Genomic DNA, 22,317 nt, shown 5'->3' on the forward strand with positions numbered 1-22,317 from the left:
ACTCCACCAGCGGTGAGCAGTGACTAGAGACTAGCGCCGTGTTTTTACACCATTCAGTGCTACTGAGCATTCTAGGCAGGAATTGTCCCATTTGCAGGGGACCACCTCGTGTCACACTTCCACTAACTTAGTTAGTCTTTCGGGTACGTGACTTGGCCCGTCCACTGAATAAGCCCAAAGTTCTACACTACAATCGCCTCAAACCTTTTTTCCCTGGTCCCCATGGCACAGCTGTCTGAGCTCCACCGCCCACTCCTACTGCCCCTCCCACCTCTTTGATCTGTCCCTTGTGGCCTGACCCACCTGTTGCTTCTGAGCTGGCCCGTCCCCTTGCGGCCCCACCAAACATGCTCCCACGCTCTGAGCACAGCGAAGTCTCAAAACCACCTTTACCCAACCCCTTGCCACACACCCCTCCGGCACTGACGACCTCTGCCCCCCAATAACCTAAACATGCTCCCCCAGGCCCCTCTCTTATCCCTCAGGACCCATCTCCCGGCCAATCCCTTGCCCCCATGGGATCAGCTCGCCGCCAGCGTCGGGTGCCTGCGCACCTCAAAGACTTTCATATGTATTGATTGAACTTGTTTATTGGTTCCTTTAATTGTTTGGGACTGTTGTTGTTCTGATTTAATTTAGGTATTGGCCTCAGCATGGCCCTTATCCTCCCTTATCTGTTGTTTTAGTTATACTTCTGCAACACCTTTTCTTTTCTTCTTTTGATTCTTTGTTGCTAAAGATAGAAATGAGGACATTTCTTTTTGGGTGAGGGAGTATATATAAGAGCAATAACTTGCTATTATAATAATTGTTAGTTTGAATAAGCTGTGAATGTTTTAGTCATTAAGGCTGCTGTTAAATGAAGAAAGTTATCAGTGTCACGTATGTGAAGGAGGTGGAGTTAAAAAGGAGAGAGTGTGTGTAGAAGAAGCAGAGGAGAGTTGTTATGGTTTTTCTCTGACCTGCAGCAACGAGTAGCCGAAGCAGTTGTGTTTTCTACATTAAAAGTGGCTCCACCGAACTCTAATGCCGAGTCCCTCACTCTTCTTTGTTTCCTCGTCCTCGCTACCTATCGCCAACCGAACTAACCCACAGCCCCGAGTCTCGGTAAGACCGTGAAGACACGAAACTTAACTTTTACACTTGTTTAAGTAATACTGTGTAGTGATATGATCTTTGTTCATTGGCAGACAGTTGTGCGAGTTTTATGCATTATTATTGATTGATATATTGACTATAAGATGATTTCACTGCTAAGATATCATGTTTGGAAGTATTTGTGTTCTGACAAAGTGAAACCATCATAAGAATATTGTGATTTTAATAAAATGTTCAGTTTATTTCAGTTTTATACTTACAACATTGAAATACACAGCGTGAAAGACATTTTAAATATATGTTACATAAAAGTACATATTCCATAGTGTTTAGCACATACAGGACAGATTTAAAGCTGCTGCATGTTGTTTCTAACAGTCTGTCAGATTTTTTATTTTTTAGTCACCCACATACAACTGTAGATGAACACATGTTCAGCCTTTATTAACATTTTGATTAAGATCACAGATCTGAAGAACATTATCATAAATATAAACCGCAAATCCGGGATAGAGGGGCTGAGTGAATGTGGTGTGGACTCTGTGGAGGAGGGTCATTGTGTCAGAGATGCTGTAGAAGGACAGAATTCCTGCACTGTGATCCACATACACTCCTATTCTGGAGGAGCTGGAGTTTACAGGGAGTTCAGACTTTTCACTATCATGTCTGAAAGAGAATCTGGAGCCGGAGCAGATCAGACTCCAGGACTGATCATTACACCCAAATCCAGACTCATTATATCCTTCTTTCCTGCTGATGCCTTTATAAGACACAGCAATATCAAAATAATTCATGCTAAACTCGACCTCCCAGTAACAGCGTCCAGTCAGACTTTCTCTACAGAGAACTTGCTTCACTCCATCAAATCTCTCTGGATGATCAGTATGTGTTTGAGTCTATTTTTCTGTTGCTCTCAGACAGAGCGAGCCGACTGTTTGCTGTGTTTTGCTCCACAGTGAGCTGACAAGAATCTGATGGAGGAGAGAAAAAGAAAATTAATATTATTTCTTAAAACTATGATTTATTATAGCTTTATTTACACATCACCATTCATACACTAATAAATGGCCAAAAGTTTTATTACACACTTCTATAAGAATAGCTCAGTCAGTCAGAGTCCCTGTAGTTACTGAATAATAAGTCTTAGTATGTAATAAGCCTGAGATTTTAAGGGAATAAGCACAAATAAAGACACAGACCAAAATAACTCAGTAAAAATGAAGGTAAATGTTAAGCAGTAATGAGTAAATACATAAAAAATATAGAAAAGAATTAAGTAAACTAGCATAAAAAGAAAGAGCTAAAGAAATGATGTGCATTGAGTTGTTAAAGCTGGTAAAAAAATCATGGCGCTCAGTGATTATCAGGTGCAGTGAACACAACAGAAGAGAAAAAGAATAGAAATAGAAAATGCTGTTTTTATTTACGTGGATGGACAAAATCTTAAGAACGTCAAAAAGCAACAAGTACGTCTGTTTTTAATTTAGCACTTTAAAGCCATTATATATTTTTATAATATATATATATATATATATACACACATATATATATACATACACACATATATATATATATATATAATATAAAGCAGTTTATATTTTTGACATCTGAGGCCTGAAGACCACAACTTCCAGATGTTTTAGCAGGAAAATGAGCAGTGAAATGTACAGATAATTTCAATAAATTAATGAAAAATCAAAAATATTAACCACTGAAACAGATCGAAATTTCAAACAGACAATGCGCCCCCCGTTCACATCCAAGGGTCTCTCTTTTGTGAAAATCAGTGTTAATGTTTAAAGGGTGGACTGGCGACCTGTCCAGGGTGTATCCTGCCTTACGCCCAATGACAGCTGGGATAGGCTCCAGCACCCCACCGCGACCCAGAAGGATAAGCGGTTTAGATGAGATGTGTGTGTGTGTGTGTGTGTGTGTATGTATGTATGTATATGTATGTGTATGTGTGTGTGTGTGTGTGTGTGTGTGTGTGTGTTTAAAGGGTTCATATCCTACATTGTTCTTGGATTCTGTTTTTCTGTGAGGTCCACTTATGATCTTTATTTGGGTTTATGTACCAGAAACATTCATAATTCATTTTTCATTACCGTTTCCCAACATCTCTTTATCCCTTAGAATTAAACAAGCTTTTGATATTGGGACATTAAGACTGATATATATGTAAATGAGCTCTGTTCCGATTGGCTGCTCTGTATTGTGCCTCATTTAAAAAAGTAGTTCAGGCTAAAACGCTCCCTCTCATTTCAGCATGAATGAGTGGAGCTAAACTGCTATGATTTGGCTTTTCATGATGTCCCAAAAACAGATCATTCGAATTGAGCTGTTTTTGCAGTTTAGTATTTATATATGGACTGTATGGACTGAACCAGACTGAACTCTGGTTGTCAGAGGAAAACTCTGCTCCAACCATCTCAACTGGCAGAAACAGAGTTCTATTAGTAAACAAGAACAAAGGTAAGGTGTTTATTGTTTATTATTCATAAAGATTCTTTAATTGAAATAGTTTGAATATTCAACCACAATGAAAGATTCAATTTCTCTTATATTTTTAATGTAAGGTCACAGTGATAAATTACAAAACATTTTTTCATTGCATTCTATAGTCATTTTTAACAATGGGGCCAGTGATTCTGGAGGGGTCTGTAAAAAGGCTTTACTGAGTCTGACTGAAGAGCTGAAGAATCTGGAGCAGGACGTTGCTAATAGGGAGCAAATGTATGTTTGCTAGAGGTTTTGAAGCTAAACATACATTTACTGACCACTTTATTAGACACACCTACCTTGTTGGTACTTTGCCAGTGCACAGCTAGAGATGACAAGCATGCACAATCCGTGTTGATCTTTCTCTAGCCCTTCATTGGTGGTCATTTTCTGACCACAGGACCACTGCTGATTGGATATTTTGGGTCAGTTGACTGTTCTCTACACTAACAATAGTAAAAACTCTGATACACTTGTACCAGCATCACAAACACTACTATGCTATGACCAATTTCTGCTGTGCTGAGAATGGTCAGTCACTCAAATATTATCTGGACTGCAATGGTCTAATGGTGGTCCCTTTCCGTTAATGAACAAAGGTGAGTCAAAGGTGGCTGATTAATTGTGCAGCATCTAATGGGTTACAGTCAGTAACTGTACAAAGTGCACCTAAATGGCAGGTGTTTCTGATAAAATGGCCAGTGAGAGGAGATACAAGATAGATGTAGCCAATAAACTGGAAACTTTGTGTATAATCGTGTAAATCTGTTTGAGAGACAGCAACGCCAAACTCTGTATCTGATCTTGTTTCTGACAAACAAAGTGATTTATTCCAGAAGGAACTCCAGGCTGCACTGGAGCCTCTACAGGAGAAGCTGAAGATCTTTAAGGAGTGTAAACTGAGCTGGGATCAGACTGCAGAACATATAAAGGTCAGAATGAATCACTTCAGAAATGACTATTCTGAGCATCTTCATATATTCAGTCATAGTTCATCTGATTCACTCCTTCATTCCAGACTCAGGCCCGGCGCACAGAGAGGCAGATTAAGGAGGAGTTTGAGAAGCTTCACCAGTTTCTACGAGATGAAGAGGCAGCCAGGTTAGCTGCACTGAGGGAGGAAGAGGAGCAGAAGAGTCAGGCGATAAAGGAGAAGATTGAGAAGATGAGCAGAGAGATATCATCACTTTCAGACACAGTCAGAGCCGTAGAGGAGCAGATGGCAGCTGAAGACATCTCATTCTTACAGGTGAGGAATATTCAGTCATTATCAGGGACTGAACACACAGTGCAGGAGACAGAAAGATAAAGAGAGAAAAGTTCATCTTCATTTATCATCAGTTAACAACATTATTATCATTTACATAGAAATTTCAGATTGTTTTCCTCACACAGTGCTCAGCCTACATTCCCTCCTGCAGAGCTGCTTAATGAGGGACATTATAGAATAGCCTGTTTGATAGAAGGGGTGGGTGATACTGTAAAAACTATATAACCATACTTGAAGACATTTTCATGATACACAGAATGTCTTACGGTTTGTGGTTAATAATGCGTTAACACAATAAAGTAGTAGCAGCGCAATTTTTTATTTTCTTAGTTTAACCATCTCTAGTTTCAGACTGAAGTCACGCCCTCACAACTCCACAATTTTTCAAGTACAGCCTTTAAAATGGCAAGAAGTTTCACTGATGTCTCTCTTGATAAAATCAAAGTTATTTCCATCTTCTACAGTTTCTTTATCACGGAATTGCTTTGAGTCTGAAGTCAAGGGAACCTTTTGCCGAAGTCAGTAATGCAGTATGAGTGAAAGGCTACAATGGCTACATTGATTGCATGTACACTACATGCAAGGTTTTGTTGTTATATACATAAACCATACATAAAGATACACATATATACATAAAATCAAGCGCCCATCCATGCAGTCTGCTTTTACAATCATCTGTGAAAGAATGGGTCGTTCTGAAGAGCTCACTGAACTTGAGCGTGGTATAGGATAACAGGACGCCACCATTGCAACAAGATAGTTTGTGAAATTTCAATTCTCCTAGATGTTCCACGATCAAATCTGAGTGGCGTTATTGAAATGTGGAAGCGTTTAGGAACCACAGAACCTCAGACCATGTAAAGTTACAGAGCAGGTCGCTGAGTGCTGAGGAGCATAGAGCATAAAAGTCACCAACACTCTGCTGACTCAATAACCAGAGTTACAACCCCCCTCTGACATCAACATCAGCACAAAAACTGCATCGTGAGCTTCATGGCAGGGTTTCCATGGCAGAGGAGCTGCATAGAAGCCTTACACAGACACACTCCAAAATCTTATAGAAAGCTTCCCAGAAGAGTGGACGCTGTTATAGCTGAAAAGGAGGGACTTATTCCGTATTAATGCCTGTGGACTTAGAATGGGATGTCATAAAAGCTCCTGTAGGTGTAATGTGTAGGTGTCCCAATACACTGAATACATGAATTCACACAATGCAAAAAATAATACTGAGCTACTGAAAGTAAAATAAATACAGTCTGATTAAGCTTATATAAATGGGGAAAAAAAAAAAAACTTTATTTAACATCAAATTAGAGCAAATAAGACAAACGTGATTTATCCAGATGAACCAATAAAATAATCTGATTGATCGCAATGAATTATTTTCATGAGGGTTGATGAGTTGGAAGGACAGTATGCACTAGTAGTGCCACATTTTAAAAATCCTATCAGCAACCATAAGCAAAGTCCTGTTCTTTATTCAGCATAAAAAAACACTGAATGAAGTGCTGCACTAAATCTAGTGTAACAGGACTGATTATGCTATTTTCAGAGAAACATGCAGGTCAATGTTCTTTTAGTACTGACATTGTTCACAATATGCTCAGAAAAGCATAGTGTGAAGTCATTTATCACATATCATCATACTGAACACCCCTATTCTACAAGAAGATGTGTTATAACATGTATTAACTATCTGCTCTGTGATGTGATTATTACATTACTGCTGTGGAAATGTCTTGATGCAGGTAGCCGAGCCTAGACTGGCTGCCATCTTTTACAGATGAGTGATACATATTTTTGGTTTAACATCATGATTTCTTTAAGTGAGTTTACTGAAAAGTTGATTTGAGGTTATTATTTAAAGCCTATCATGTGTACACTAAACTATATCTGAATAATCTAATTAAAAGTTATTTTATTTCATTCTAACTGGTCACCAAAAGGGGACACAGTTAATTATCATTTCTGTTCAGAACCAACCAAAATGAAAAATACTTAATTTCTAGTCTTTGGTTTTTACATGGGGTCATGGTAACACTGTTATTTAATAAGTAAATAAATGTATTTATTTTACCCTCATTGTTTTTCAGAACTACAAGGCCACTCTGAAAAGGTGAGTGTTGGGTCTCCTGCTTCTTTCTGTGATTCTGAGTCCATAATCACAGCAGCACTGACTCCTGAATGTTCTTCCAGAACCCAGTGCACACTGCAGGATCCAGAGAGGCTTTCAGGAGAGCTGCTCCATGTGGCTGAACATCTGGCCAACCTGAAGTTCACAGTCTGGGAGAAGATGCAGGAGATTGTTCAGTTTGGTGAGTCTCACTCTCAGACTCAGTCTTTCTTTATTAGTTTGTCTCATACAGAACAAGTCCATATATTTAGCATCAAGAAAAAGCTGTTTATCTGATGGGGTCAGTGTTGGTGGTCTACCAGGTCTTGCATGGTTGTTAGGGGTCCCATTTTCTCTGTAGCTTTTAATCATGTTTTGAACTCCAGTTTTGGAAACTCCTGTTTTACCTCTTTTATTTCTTTGACTTTCCTCTTTCCTCTGGATTTTCTTTTATGTAATCCGCTCAAAAATATCTCCAGAAAAACTCTGCTAACGACTGTTTTGACTGGATATTAGATAAATGAAGGTGTCTGACTTTTTCAGAACACTGTATTTGTTAATGTTCACTCTGAAGCATCACTTTCTAAATAAAACACACATAACTATAGATTACAGAATGAAACATGTGCCTAATTAACCAACCTGATTCATGATTACTGTAATAAAATATATCACAAGCTTGTATTTCTTCTCTTTCAGCTCCTGTAACTCTGGATCCCAACACTGCTCATCCTAAACTCGTCCTGTCTGATGATCTGACCAGTATGAGATTCCGTGATGAGAAGCAGCAGCTTCCTGATAATCCAGAGAGGTTTGATAAGCTGGCGTGTGTGCTGGGCTCCGAGGGCTTTAAGTCAGGGACGCACTGCTGGGATGTTGAAGTGGGAGATAAACTCTGGATATTGGGGGTGGTGACGGAGTCTGCTGAGAGGAAGGGAGAGATTTTCTCCAGGAGTGGAGTTTGGTCACTGTGGTATCTGAATGGACAATATGCAGCAGGTTCGTCACCACAGCCTGGAACTCCCCTCTCAGTGGCCCAGAATCTCCAGAAGATCAGAGTGCAGCTGGACTGGGAGAGAGGAAAGCTCTCATTCTCTGATGGTCTAACTAACAGACACTTACACACTGTGTCCCACAGATTCACTGAGAGGGTCTTTCCATTGTTCATGAATGTCTGTAAAGTCTCTCCTATGAAGATCATACCAGTGTTTAAAGACTCAGCACAGTCGCTTCTGCATGTCAGTCAGAAATAAAGATTTCAATGTTTACTGTTTACCATTTTACAGATTAGAAACAATGCATGGACATGCAAACCTTTGGACATGTAGACAGCCAATCAAAATGCACCTGACAAAAACCTGATATTGGTAGCAGCTTAATGTGTAACAGATATCAGACTGTACCTGTATGAGCGTCTGAGGCTGAGAATGAGCACAGGGTAGAAATACTGTCACACTAACCCAACCTCACCTGTACGAGTGTGACGAGAACACAGATCCAGAACACTGACTGAGGAGGGACTCAGATATTTCAATATTCAACATTCATCTTAGTGTTAGAAGTACAGACCTGAAACAGTACTAAACATACCATACATACGGGGCACAAGAGGGTGCTTTAAGTTTGGAGTCCTGAACCTTAAAGCAGTAACATGTCAATTTTTTATTTATTTACTTTTTATTTTTAGACAGTATACATAAAACAGAATTTGTCATATAAAGAGGCACGAACTTTAAACTTGCTTGTGTTTTGGTGACACCCCCAAAGCATCTAACAGCTGGCGAGGGAGGCAATCTGGCTCAGTGTAATGAAAATGCAGCATTAACTTAAACACTGAATGGCTAGTGCAGGTTAAAAATAAATATATTTGAATATATACATGAATGCAAGTGATACATATAAGTAATTAATATAATTAATAAATAGACATTTAACATGAAAAAATACAAACTCTACCCTAAAACAACGACACATAGGTCTTTACTAGGCTTAATTAAAAATGTCACTGTTTTTGGCAGTTGCAGTTGCAGCTGCAGATCCTTTTACATGTCATGAATGCAATTTTACCATTCAGAGTTTAACTTTAACTTAAAATATTTGCTTAAATATTTACTTAAAAACAGCAACATACAGAATGTAAAGACTGTTATAATCATGTCGTACAAGATTTAAATGTCAGGGTTTCTAAGCTGGAGTTAATCAGGTGTTACGTGTCAGTGCCTGAGCACACCTGTGTTTGTTTTTTCTCCCCTCTCTGTTGCACTTCTCCTGCTCTTTTGGCTGTCTCTTTTCCTCATAGGTTGTGTGGGGTGTCAATCACCATCACCTCCTGGACATCATTTGGCCAATCAGCCTGCAGAAATGAGCAAAAGGAGGTGGAACTTGGACTTTAAAAGCAGTGTGCCAGAGTTTGTCATCAGCCCTGAGCATCACGTGACTGTTGTCTCAGCTCTTGGCTCATTTGTTTGGTTTCTGGCTTGCTGGTCTCTGTACCCCTGTATTGAGCTCCTCCATCCTTTAGTTACTGTCCCTCCCTCCTCCTAGACCTGAGCCTATGGTTGGGATGTAATATCAGGCCATAATCAAGTTAAACTCATTAAAGCATGTGTGGGAAAGTGAATATACACCCCTGTTAGCTTGGCACTAACCATAACATCGCAAATCCCTTTTGCTAGTGGATTTTAGCATAATCATAATAGTGCTATTCGGATAAACAAAGGCCACTTACAAAGTGAATTTTTATCATTGAATGCTGCTATTTAATGGACTGTGTGTTGGTGCATTTTATGACACAATCATTCATTACTGTACCGAAATTGTTAATAATTGTTATTGTTAAAAAAACAAAAACAAAAGCAAGGTAGTGCAGCATTTTCTTTCCAGCACTAACTTTATATTAACATTATGTGTATAAACTTCATCTGATGATTTGCAAACTACTCTAACAAATCATTCACATTTGCAGTGTTGGCTTTTTCAATGTGCTGCTTTATTTATTGATCAGCAATGCCATGCACTTCTATGTCTTGGCAGCAATCATGTGTGGTAATGTTTCAGGCCTGGAACACATTTTTCTGGACTTTGTTTCTCTGAAAGGTTTTCTTTGTTACGCTTGACCCCTTCAGCCCAGGTAAGCTTGTGCATTAATCTGCCTGTGGAGGTGACACTATAGACTCTAGACCACCACCAAATCATCATGTGCATCAAATGAACATTTTACATCAACTGAACCTAAAAAACCTGAGACCAATAAGAGGGCGGGGCTATAGACTACATGCAGGTGGAATAGACATCAAGGGGGCAGGACCAGGGAGGAGACAACAACAAAACAACAACAAAGGCACATGCAACAAGAAAATAAAGGCACATGACAGACATACAAAAACACACGGCACTGGGAGACCAAGAAAACAGCAAAAACAGAGAAAGACCAGGACAAAGAGTGAACGGATGTTACATTTAGCAGAAACTGCAGAATTACTAACAATCACATCCACAAGCTGTGATAAAGTTCTTCTCTCTGGGACTTTGACTTAAATATTGATAACCCATCAGACAGTAAAGCAATTCATTAGACTTCTAGAGACATTTGATTTGAAGTACCCTCTCTGAACACCTACAAATGAAATACACCAGCTCAGGAGAAACTGTCATAAATCAGAGCACTGATGGAGGAAAACTGAGCTGCAGGTACATTATAATATTCTCAAAGAGCAGATCTCCACCTACAATAATGCTGTGAAAATATCCAGACAGTCACACCTCTCCAGTGTAATTAACCCCTTAAACGGCCAGGACCACCAGCAGGCCCAACGTCTTATTACACACTTCTATACCCTAAAAATAGCTCAGCCAGTTTGCACTGAAGTCCCTGTAGTTACTAAATAATAAGCTTTAGTATGTAATAAGCCTGAGATTTTAAGGGGTTAATCAACACAAAGGTAACACTAATGTCCTTTTTTCCACCACAGACCGACTAATAACTCTAACCTTTCTCTTAGTGTGTCTCATGGAGATTTATCTTACAAAATCTGTGCAAAGTTATTAAGAAGTTTGAATCAGGTTTTTGTTGTAACCGCAGTACTGAGACAGTATTGGGTCGTGTTGTGAATGAGCTCAGACTCAGCACTGACTCACAAAGTCCTTCTATTCTGGTCTCATTGGATCTTTGTGCAGCTTTTATACCATCGATTCTAAAATTCTAATCCACTGTCTTGAATACTGGTTAGACATTTCAGGAAGTTTTAGAATGATTTAAGTCATATTTAGTAAATAGACAGCATTATGTTGATATATTGATATAGCATGTGATGATTTGCAGTGTTTGTGTTCTAATAAAGCAGAACCATAATATGTATATTGTGATTTGATCAAAATGTTTATTTATTTATTTAACACTGAAATACACGGTGTAAAAGACATTTTTAAATCTGAATCAAATAAAAGTACACATTCCATAGTGTTTATCACATACAGGACAGATTTAAAGATGCTGCATTCTATGCTGTTTTGAACAGTCCGCCAGTTTTTTTAGTCGCCCACATAAGACTGTAGAATTATTAGCATTTAAATTAATTAAAATCACAGATCTGAAGATAATGACCATAACGAAAAACCGCAAATCCGGGATAGAGGGGCTGAGTGAATGTGGTGTGGACTCTGTGGAGGAGGGTCATTGTGTCAGAGATGCTGTAGAAGGACAGAATTCCTGCACTGTGATCCACATACACTCCTATTCTGGAGGAGCTGGAGTTCACAGAGAGATCAGACTCTTTATTATTGTGACTGAAAAAGAATCTTGAGTCGGAGCAGAACAGACTCCACGACTGATCATTAGAGCCAAATTCAGACTCAATACCTTTCCTGCTGATGCCTTTATAAGACACTGCAATATCAACATTATTCTTGCTAAACTCGACCTCCCAGTAACAGCGTCCAGTCAGACTCTCTCTACAGAGAACTTGCTGCACTCCATCAAATCTCTCTGGATGATCAGGATGTTTTTGGATCTCCCACATCACTGTTACTTTTCTGTTCCTCTCAGACAGAGCGAGCAGACTGTGTACTGTGTTTGGATCCAGAGTGAGCTGACAGGAATCTGATGGAGGAGAGAAAATAAAATTAGTCCTATTTCTTCAAAAGTATTTGTGCAAATAAAGACACAAAACAAAATCACACATTAAAATAAATATCAAGGTCAGTTTTAAGCAGTACTGAGTAAACATGGCGTCCAGTGAATAAAAGGAGCAGAAACAATAACAGAATACAGAACAGAACAGAACTAGAAAAGACTGGTTTTGTTTACATGGAAGGCAAATTTAAAAATCTAAAAACAAATAATAAATAAATCTGTTTTTAATTTGTCTTTAATTGTCCAGAAGAACCAAATGTGTAAGCATTTTACATTTTAGCTGCTCTAGAGCTGAAGTGTGACATCATCACTCTCAACCAATCCCACCATCTCAACAACTGGCAGTTACAGCTGCTGCTCCAGTTCATGAAGTGAATGTAGTAAAATGAGGATTTTCACCAAAGACTGATGTGTTGATTCTGAAATACAGTTATGATGTATGAATTTCTACATACAGTTTATGTACAGTGGAAAAAGTATGAACACCTTCAGGTTCATTACATGCTTTGTTGATTGTCTAAGTGAAAATAAGTGAACACACCTTCTTCAAAGAACACAGATAAATATGACATTTTTCTGCACATTTTAGTGCACAATTTCTATTTATAGTTTTTTTTCTATTTATATATATTTATAGAGTTTAGCATATTTCAGGAAAAAAAATGAAACATAACCTTTGCACAGACCACATTTTATGTTCTATTCTTTTCGATTCAGTAAATGAACAGTAACTGTGTATTAAAGCATGTTGAAGGATGATCTCTGTGAAGGATGTTCACTTACTTTTACTTAGAAAATCAACTAAACATGTAATTTGACAAGAGGCACCCAAACCTTTGTGTACCACTGTATGTTCTTCCAGGTGTGTGCGGTCAGTGTGAGCAGGGTGTGTGGCTGAACTTCTCTAGATCTAAAACTCAGAGGGAGCTGTTTCAATAAAGAGTGAAATCAGTGATCTGACCCTGAACTCAGAGTCACACTGCAACAGAAAATGATCATACAAGTGTTAAACTATATTAATATGACATGTTTGTTGTCCCTTAAGGAAATGTCTCACTGATAATGTTAATCAGTTCTGAATATGAACATAAAATCACAATCTGCATTTCCCATCCAGTGAAGCTGCAGGAGCTGAACTGCAGGACTGTGTCTAATTCTGGTTTGATATCCAGCAGCTGGACGAGCTGAACAGAACTACTGACTTTTAAACAAAGAACTACTGACCTTTTTATGTTCTTACTTATATTTGGAGAGTTTGTCGCAAATGAAAAATATCATTCATAGATGATTTTCATTCATAAATATATATATCAGCTACACTGAGTCTGAACAACCTCTCAAGAGCTTCTGAAGAAACTAGAGAAGGACACTGCTGACAAAGAATAAATTTGAAGACATAAAGGTGTAAATGTGTGTCTGTGGTTGAGTAAATCTGTGATACTCACATTTCAGGAAGTCCTCTCTGGTCTTTGGTTCAGGTAACTGATGGATTTCATGTGGTTTCTGCCAAGTAGCAGGCGTCATGAATGAAGATACAATCCCTGAAAATGCAGGAAAATCTTACACAGCAGCCACAAAGCAAAATCATATTCATCTATCAAATTGTATATTTTATATATTATCTTAATCATAAATAAAAATATATAGTCGTTTATCATATGAGTAGCCAATGGTCAGTGGAACAGAAATAGACATTATAATGATAATAAAAATCACTGCTAACATACAAATCTGTCTTTACAAAGTGTAGTTTGGTATTTTGAAGCTCCAATAAAACTAAAGTTTATTCTAAAAGACGTCTATGTGACTGTGACCCTCTAGACTTGGATTTGTTAGACATTCTGACAAATCTGACATGAAATGGTATTACAGTGTCATGCATTCGGCTCCCTCTATGGAGGAAACGGACATCATCTCCCAGAATTCTCTGGGAGATCATGTGACTGAGCAGCCGCACTCAGAATCCGACTCTGACGAGAACTCCTTTTCCCAGGATACTATGGAGTCTCATGTGACTTCAGACTCTCACAGGCGCTCCTATCAGCGCTCACAATCCCCTGAGTTTTGACTGCTTGCACCTGTGTTGATAATCATATGACAGGTAGTTTAGAGTAGATAAGCCCGGGCTTTAGTTAGAATCACTGCGAGGTATTGTTTCTCCGAGACTACTGAGCGTTTTTCATCCTGTTCTGATTGTTTACCGTGTTTGACCTTTTTGCTTCGTTTGACTCCGTTTTTGCCTCTTGCCTATTCCTTTGGTACTTTCGCTTGTGTGTATGATCTGTGTTTTGACTTTCGGACTGTTTTTTGACTACGATCTCTGTTTTTCCCCTTTTGACTACGGCCGCTTGGTTTAGATTAAACCACCTGCACTCACCATCCGCACACGTCTGGTTTTCTGTCCGAGCGTTACATACAGACTATTAAAATGAAGATAAAGGAATTATATGCTCTTTTTTAGGATTCATCTTTACATATTTATTCTACCTCCAGAGAACTTGACTATTTCTGGTTTCACTCGTTCCATCACTCCAGTCACAGCTTTCTTCAGTTCCTCCATGGAGAACTGTGGACTGATTGTGATACGGGGTAAGTGTGCAGGTTGAGGAGGAGCAGAGAGAGACTGGAAACTCTGCAGAGATGAAGAGACACACACATAGAGATTTCTAAAATAGCCTAAAGAGGGTAAATCCACAGTGAAAAGGCTGACACATCTTCTGTAGATGATGAGAGAGTCAGTGATGTTACCTGGAGGAAATGGATGTGATCCTCTGAGTGTGAAAGCTGCTCCAGCTCAGCGTCTCTCCTCCTCAGATCAGCAATCTCCTGCTCCAGTTTCTTCAGGAGCTCTTCAGCCTGACTCAGTTCAGTCTTCTCCTGAGCTCTGATCAGCTCTTTCACCTCAGAGCGTCGTCTCTCGATGGACTCAATCAGTTCAGTAAAGATCTTCTCACTGTCCTCCACTGCTGCCTGTGCAGAGCGCTGTTAGGAGACACACAGAGAGGAGGGGCTTCATCTGAAGCAGCTCTTTCACTCACTTCTCCACAGTGGGGCTCAGTGGGGCTGGAAAGTGACCCAACACTGGGCTCCTCACTGGCTGACTGGAGGAGAGCTCTGACTGAGCTCTGAAATGGCTCTGAAAAGTGGTCAGCTGGTGTCCTCTCCTCTGGTCAGTTTACTCACCCTGAGACTCTCCATAGCCTGTCTCAGCTCCTGCAGTTTATTCTCCGTCTGCTGGATTCTCTGCTGGAATTTCCTCTGATTCTCCACCAGCTGCTTCTGTAGACAACATACAACAAAACTTCATGTGTCACATTTACATGCTGACTGCTGTTCTCTTTACAACCACTTGGAAAACATTATATACATAAAAATGTATTCTAGTAATCCTTTTCAAAAAGTTGCTTTGACTGGCCTTTTTTTCTGAAATCGCTTACAGATTATAGCTAATTTTTGGCCCTTATTTTGTTAGAAAGTGTCATTGAAAAGTTATATTTTAGAACATTTATTTATCTGAGCCAAACCAGTCTGTGTGGTATATACAGGGCAAGCTATGGGCTTTTCAGAATCCAGAAGTAAGGCCTTGTTCTGATCCTGATTCCAAGCCATGCCCACCACATCATTTCTCTGTACACCTTAACCACAAACTCCATGTAATGACAATGAAACAGCCTTTATTTAAGTACAGTTTAAATCTGGGTCTTTTGTTTTGTTAATTTGTTTTGATTTCACTTTTTAAGAATGTCTCTAACATTTCATAATGTTTTACAGACATAGTGCACCACCTTACACACTAACAGTCTCATGTCTTTCACTGTGTTTTATTACAGCTGGGTGTCTGACTGAAGTTCAGTTACTCTGCAGCTTTGCATGTTGACAGACCAGTTATATTTGAATATATGGATCCAAACTGCAGTCCTACAGAAAAAAAAAACCAAAACATTTTAATAAATAATTAAGTATTTAGACCATAGATATTCATAAGTGTAATGTTATGGTCTATATAAACCCAAGGTGTTAATTGAGACAGTAATCAGCTAAATATATACAAAATCAACATTTATAGGTTACTTTTGTTGTTTATTAAGTAGCGATGATGTGAAGATGATGAAGGAGACTCCGCTGACACTGTCATGCTTGTAAAAGATGTTTATTACAAAGTAAAACAGTATCATATCAAGCACTATAAAGTACCTGAGAGAGGATCCGTGCCAATTCTAAAGTGTCCCCCCTAGAACAGAATATTCCAACTGCTTATATATGGTTCTTGTTGTTGAAACAGGAGACAAAACATATGGTCCTTTTTAAAATGATCTGATCTATTTGGAACTAAGAGAAGAACGGAGAAAGTGAGAGGCCTACTCCCTATGGGGCTTTGGACCAGGGACCCCCTTAATTTAAACATTCCAAACCTGCAAAAACGGGACGCATAGAACTTCAGACCTCAACTTATACTAGAAGTTAAGAGTGTTTTTGCCGCCTTCTATAAAACTATTCCTTTAAATATACTTCACTTTCTGTTAACCCGAACCACTAAATTTTAACTTGTGAAAATAATTCTTTATTTTTTTCAATTTTTTTTTCAGGATCTTCTTCATTTCTTTTAAAAATGCTGTCTCGTTTTTATGTCACTACCGAAATACATATTTAGTTCATAGCTGGAGTTTTAATTTTAGCCACACCCTGCATTTTAGAGCAGGAAGTGAGACTGTATCCCAGTCCCTCATGGCTACATGGCGACCAGTTAGATCTCATTGTTTTGAAGTAAAGGTGTCCCAAAGTCTGAAACTCAGTGTTCAGTGTTGTCACACAACTGTTCAAAGTTGTGTTTGCTCGTCCTGTACTGGCTGGTGTTTTTGAGTTCTGCCCAAATTGAGCTAAAATTGTTACTACTGGTAAAGTTTTGGTAGTGTTATAATGTTTTTTGTTTGGGACAAAATGGAATGTTAAATCATTAATTTTAATGAGATAAACATGATTAAGGTATCACCTCAATCAAAGCTAAATAATTTAGTTTAAAGTCCAAAATTATAATCTTAAAGTTAGTTAAACATGGACGTCCAGAGAAGCCACGAGCGGTTGCTCTACTTTTCTGGACTGTTATCTTGATTAACTTGTTAACTCATTATCGCAAGATAACAACTTTGTCATATTGAGATCACAAGATAATTAACTCATTATCTCAAGAAAACAACTTTATAATCTTGAGATCACAAGATAATAAACTCGTTATCTAAAGATAACACTCCAGAAAATTGAAACTACCTCATGGGCTCTCTGAAAATTGTTTTCAAATTTGACTTTGAACCAATTTAGTAGAATGACCCATATACAGGACTGGCTCTGGACTATCTGGGGCCTGAGGAAAGTCCTTGCTCTGCTTCCTGACTCCAGGCCACGCCCACCTCAGCTTGCTTTTGACACCTCAACCACCATGTAATAAAAATGACACAGCATTTATTCTAGAACAACTTAAGTCAGGTTCTTTTGACTTGAACCAGAACAACACTACCTTTTATCTCACCTTCCATAAAATGTTTAACAGACACTTTATACACTACCAGTCCCACATCTATCGGTGTGTTTATTACAGCTGGGTGTGTCTGACTGAAGTTCACTCACTGTGCTGCTTCAGATGTTTACAAACTGGTTATAGCAGGACTTTCAGTAAATTCTTACCTGTTTCTCAGATCTTTCTGCTGCAGCTGAAACTGTCTTATGACCACTGTGTTCATCCATTACACACAGCAGACAAATACACTGCTGATCAGTGCGACAGAAAACCTCTAGAAGCTTATCATGAAGAGAGCAGATCTTCTCCTGCAGATTCATGGAGGCTTCAACCAGTTTGTGCTTCTTTAACGCAGGAGATTCATAATGAGGCTGAATATGAGCTTCACAGTAAGAAGCCAGACACACCAGACAGGACTTAACAGCTTTGAGTTTTGATCCAGTGCAGACGTCACACTCCACATCTCCAGATCCAGCAGGAGATCCGGCAGGAGGAGCAGCTTGGAGCCTCGTCTTCCTCAGACCCTCAGCTAGTTCAGCCAGCATGGTGTTCTTGTTGAGAACAGGCCTTGGAGTGAAGCTGTGTCTGCACTGGGGGCAGCTGTAGACCCCCCTCTGATCACCCTGACCCCAGTAGACCTTAATACAGTCCAGACAGAAGCTGTGTCCACAGGGAATAGTCACTGGATCCTTCAGTAGATCCAGACAGATCGGACAGTTGAAAGAGTCCAGAGTTTTTAGAGCAGCTTCTGCCATTTTACTGCACACAGAGACGAACAGAGCGAGCAGAGAAAGAGAGACTTTACTTTCGTTTCTCCGCTGATCTGTTCATTCTGTGGGAGTGTGAAGAAGAGAATGGCATTAAAATCACACCTGAATTAGACTCATAATGGGGGTTAGATTTGTAGTAGAGCAGCATCTGCTGGTAGTTTAGGGAACTGCAGAGTAGATAAGTTGTGTTTGTGAAACAGTGTGAGGTCACCTTGAACAGTTTAACACTTTTCTATCTGAAGGTCAATCATGAGTTGATCAGATGTTAATTCTAGATAAAAATATCCTCCCTGTCATGAATCTCTCCTTGACAAGGTGGACAACTACTGTAATTTTATAGCAGATATTTATTATGTACTCAGATATTTACCATTTCTTCAAGTTATTCATTTTTTAGCACCAGGAAAAAAACAGATTTTTACATAATATTACACAGAAGCCTCAACAGCTAACTATAATATTCACTGTCCACTTTTTACCTTGATTACAGCTTCCATTCTTTTCAGGAGACTCACTTGTAGTTTTTCAGTGAAATCTGCAGGGATATTTTTACATACATCCAAAGTTCAGTCTTAGCTGCATTTTCTGCTTCTCATGATCCAAATAATCCCAAACACATTCAGTGTGTTGAGGTCTGGACTCTGGGGTGTTAGTAGTTAAAGCCTATCATATGTACACTAAACTATATCTGAATAATGTAATTAAAAGTTCTTTTATTTCATTCTAACTGGTCACCAAAAGGGGACACAGTTAATTATCATTTCTGTTCAGAACCAACCAAAATGAAAAATACTTTATTTCTAGTCTTTGGTTTTTACACTGTATCAAGGTAACACTGTTATTTAATAAGTAAATAAATGTATTTATTTTACCCTCATTGTTTTTCAGAACTACAAGGCCACTCTGAAAAGGTGAGTGTTGTGTCTCCTGCTTCTTTCTGTGATTCTGAGCCCAAAATCACAGCAGCACTGACTCCTGAATGTTCTTCCAGAACCCAGTGCACACTGCAGGATCCAGAGAGGCTTTCAGGAGAGCTGCTCCATGTGGCTGAACATCTGGCCAACCTGAAGTTCACAGTCTGGGAGAAGATGCAGGAGATTGTTCAGTTTGGTGAGTCTCGCTCTCAGACTCAGTCTTTCTTTATTAGTTCGTCTCATATATTTAGCATCAAGAAAAAGCTGTTTATCTGATGAGGACAGTGTTGGTGGTCTACCAGGTCTTGCATGGTTGTTAGGGGTCCCATTTTCTCTGTAGCTTTTAATCATGTTTTGAACTCCAGTTTTGGAAACTCCTGTTTTATCTCTTATATTTCTTTGACTTTCCTCTTTTCTCTGGATTTTCTTTTATCTAATCTGCTCAAAAATATCTCCTGAAAAACTCTGCTAACAACTGTTTTGACTGGATTTTAGATAAATGAAGGTGTCTGACTTTTTCAGAACACTGTATTTGTTAATGTTCACTCTGAAGCATCACTTTCTAAATAAAACACACATAACTATAGATTACAGAATGAAACATGTGCCTAATTAACCAACCTGATTCATGATTACTGTAATAAAATATATCACAAGCTTGTATTTCTTCTCTTTCAGCTCCTGTAACTCTGGATCCCAACACTGCTCATCCTAAACTCGTCCTGTCTGATGATCTGACCAGTGTGAGATTCAGAGATGAGAAGCAGCAGCTTCCTGATAATCCAGAGAGGTTTGATAAGCTGGCGTGTGTGCTGGGCTCCGAGGGCTTTAACTCAGGGACGCACTGCTGGGATGTTGAAGTGGGAGATAAACTCTGGATATTGGGGGTGATGACGGAGTCTGCTGAGAGGAAGGGAGAGATTTTCTCCAGGAGTGGAGTCTGGTCACTGTGGTATCTGAATGGACAATATGCAGCAGGTTCGTCACCACAGCCTGGAACTCCCCTCTCAGTGGCCCAGAATCTCCAGAAGATCAGAGTGCAGCTGGACTGGGAGAGAGGAAAGCTCTCATTCTCTGATGGTCTAACTAACAGACACTTACACACAGTGTCCCACAGATTCACTGAGAGGGTCTTTCCATTGTTCATGAATGTCTGTAAAGTCTCTCCTATGAAGATCATACCAGTGTTTAAAGACCCAGCACAGTCGCTTCTGCATTTCAGTCAGAAATAAAGATTTCAGCAGATTTCAAACATTTCAGTGACCTTTTGAGCGCGATCTGATTTTCATAAGTGGCGCCTCATCCTGGATAATCATTTATTTTCTTTTCCTGAATAAATTCCGCTATCGTCCAATCAGTGATTTGTGCCTGCACTTTTTCTGTTTTTCAAATTCCTACCAGTCCTGCTCGTGCAGAGCAACAGGTAACTCCACAAATACATGCATTACTTCCATACGTTATTACGTCATAACGTTAATACGTTATTTATATATGCTTAAATATATTAGGATAAAACAAATGGGTACAAAACTTTAATCAAGTAATTGTATCCACTGACAGTGTATAGATAATGTGTGGATAGATAATGTGTGGATAGATAATGTGTGGATAGATAATGTCGAGTCTCTCATTCAGGCTATTCAGTTATCTTACTATGTAGCATTGCTAGTCTGCTATCTGGGTAGTAAGGTTATGTTTATCAAACAGTAAATCTTAGAAAAGTGTGATTTTTAAGGATATGCATGACAACATTAATAAATACCTAACTGATCCACTTATCTAGAGCTTATCTAGTTGTCCTGGGTAGCCAATAGCTGCTGATCCTGGATGGTCAAATGGACATCGTTCATGACTGTATTTCTTCTGGAACCTGCATGAACTCCTTTTAATTACTGTGGTAATCTGAGATTTATATCTAGTAAATGAATCCTGCTATTGTTTTAATCCTCCACAGCCAGTTAATCCTACCACTGATGATATTGATCATGGATTGTTAGTTAATCCAGTAAATGACTGTATTGATCGTGGATAGTCAGTTAATCTAGTTCATGACTCTATTGATCTTGGAAAGCCAGTTAATCATATTACAGACTGCACTGATCCTGGATAATCATGTAATTCAGTTCAGGACTGTTTTGATCCTGGATAGTCATTCAATCCAGTCAATGACTGTATTGATCCTGGATAGGCATTCAATCTAATCCAAGACTGCATTCATCCTGGAAAACCAGTGAATTCAACATCTGACTGTACTGATCATGGATAGTCAATTAATCTAGTTCATGACTTTATTGATCTTGGATAGCCTGTTAATCTTCTTACTGATTGCACTGATCCTGGATAATCACTTAATCCTGTTCATGACTGTATTGATTCTGGATTGTCGGTTAATCCATTTCATCACTGGATTAATCCTGGATAGTCAGTTAATCCAGTTCTTGACTCGATTGTTCCTGGATAATCGGTTAATCTAGTTAATGACAGTGTTTATCCATGGATAGTTAATTAATGTAATTCATGACTGTACTGATCCTGGATAATCAATTAATCTAGTTGATGACTGTGTTTAACCCTGCATAATCAATTAATATAGCTCATGACAGTATTGATCTCTGGATAGTTAGTTAATCCAGTTCATGACTATATTGATCCAGAATAGCCTATTAATCATTTTATTGACTGAATTGATCCCAGACAGTCAGGCAATCCTGTTCATGACTCTATTGACCCCAGGCAGTCAGTTAATCCTGTTCATGAGTGTATAGATCCTGGATAGTCAGTTAACCTAGTTAATGACTGGATTGATCCTGGATAGTCAGTTAATCCAGTTCATGACTGTACTGATCCTGGACAGATAGTTTTCTCCAACTCCCTGCTTTCACCCCAGGTGGTGCTGCAGCCAGTGGTTTTGTAGTGGACAAGAATACCTCCAGAGAACGAACCTACTTGTTTTATATGGAATGCTGATGATGGGAAAATAGTGGAAAATCTGAAATAAGTTTTCTTTCTT

At 38.9% G+C, this 22,317-nt stretch overlaps 2 protein-coding genes across 2 annotated transcripts; one reads left to right on the top strand and one right to left on the bottom strand.

Annotated features, from left to right (window-relative positions):
• Positions 1–1,532: 1,532 nt before the first annotated feature.
• On the bottom strand, positions 1,533–18,438 carry LOC118801110 (E3 ubiquitin/ISG15 ligase TRIM25-like). Its single transcript, XM_036561281.1, has 7 exons — positions 17,791–18,438; positions 15,295–15,390; positions 14,860–15,093; positions 14,599–14,743; positions 13,557–13,652; positions 11,566–12,078; positions 1,533–1,858 (listed from the first exon to the last, which is right to left on the bottom strand). Exons 1-7 carry the CDS (start codon positions 18,376–18,378, stop codon positions 1,533–1,535), a joined length of 1,998 nt encoding a protein of 665 aa, XP_036417174.1. The 5' UTR covers positions 18,379–18,438.
• A 73-nt stretch (positions 18,439–18,511) lies between these two features.
• On the top strand, positions 18,512–20,543 carry LOC118801111 (zinc-binding protein A33-like). Its single transcript, XM_036561282.1, has 3 exons — positions 18,512–18,517; positions 19,344–19,503; positions 19,986–20,543. The coding sequence occupies exons 1-3, from the start codon at positions 18,512–18,514 to the stop codon at positions 20,537–20,539; spliced, it is 720 nt and encodes a 239-aa protein (XP_036417175.1). The 3' UTR covers positions 20,540–20,543.
• The last annotated feature ends 1,774 nt before the right edge of the window (positions 20,544–22,317 follow it).

Source organism: Colossoma macropomum, unplaced genomic scaffold, assembly GCF_904425465.1.
Source record: "Colossoma macropomum unplaced genomic scaffold, Colossoma_macropomum, whole genome shotgun sequence".
Lineage (NCBI taxonomy): Eukaryota > Metazoa > Chordata > Actinopteri > Characiformes > Serrasalmidae > Colossoma > Colossoma macropomum.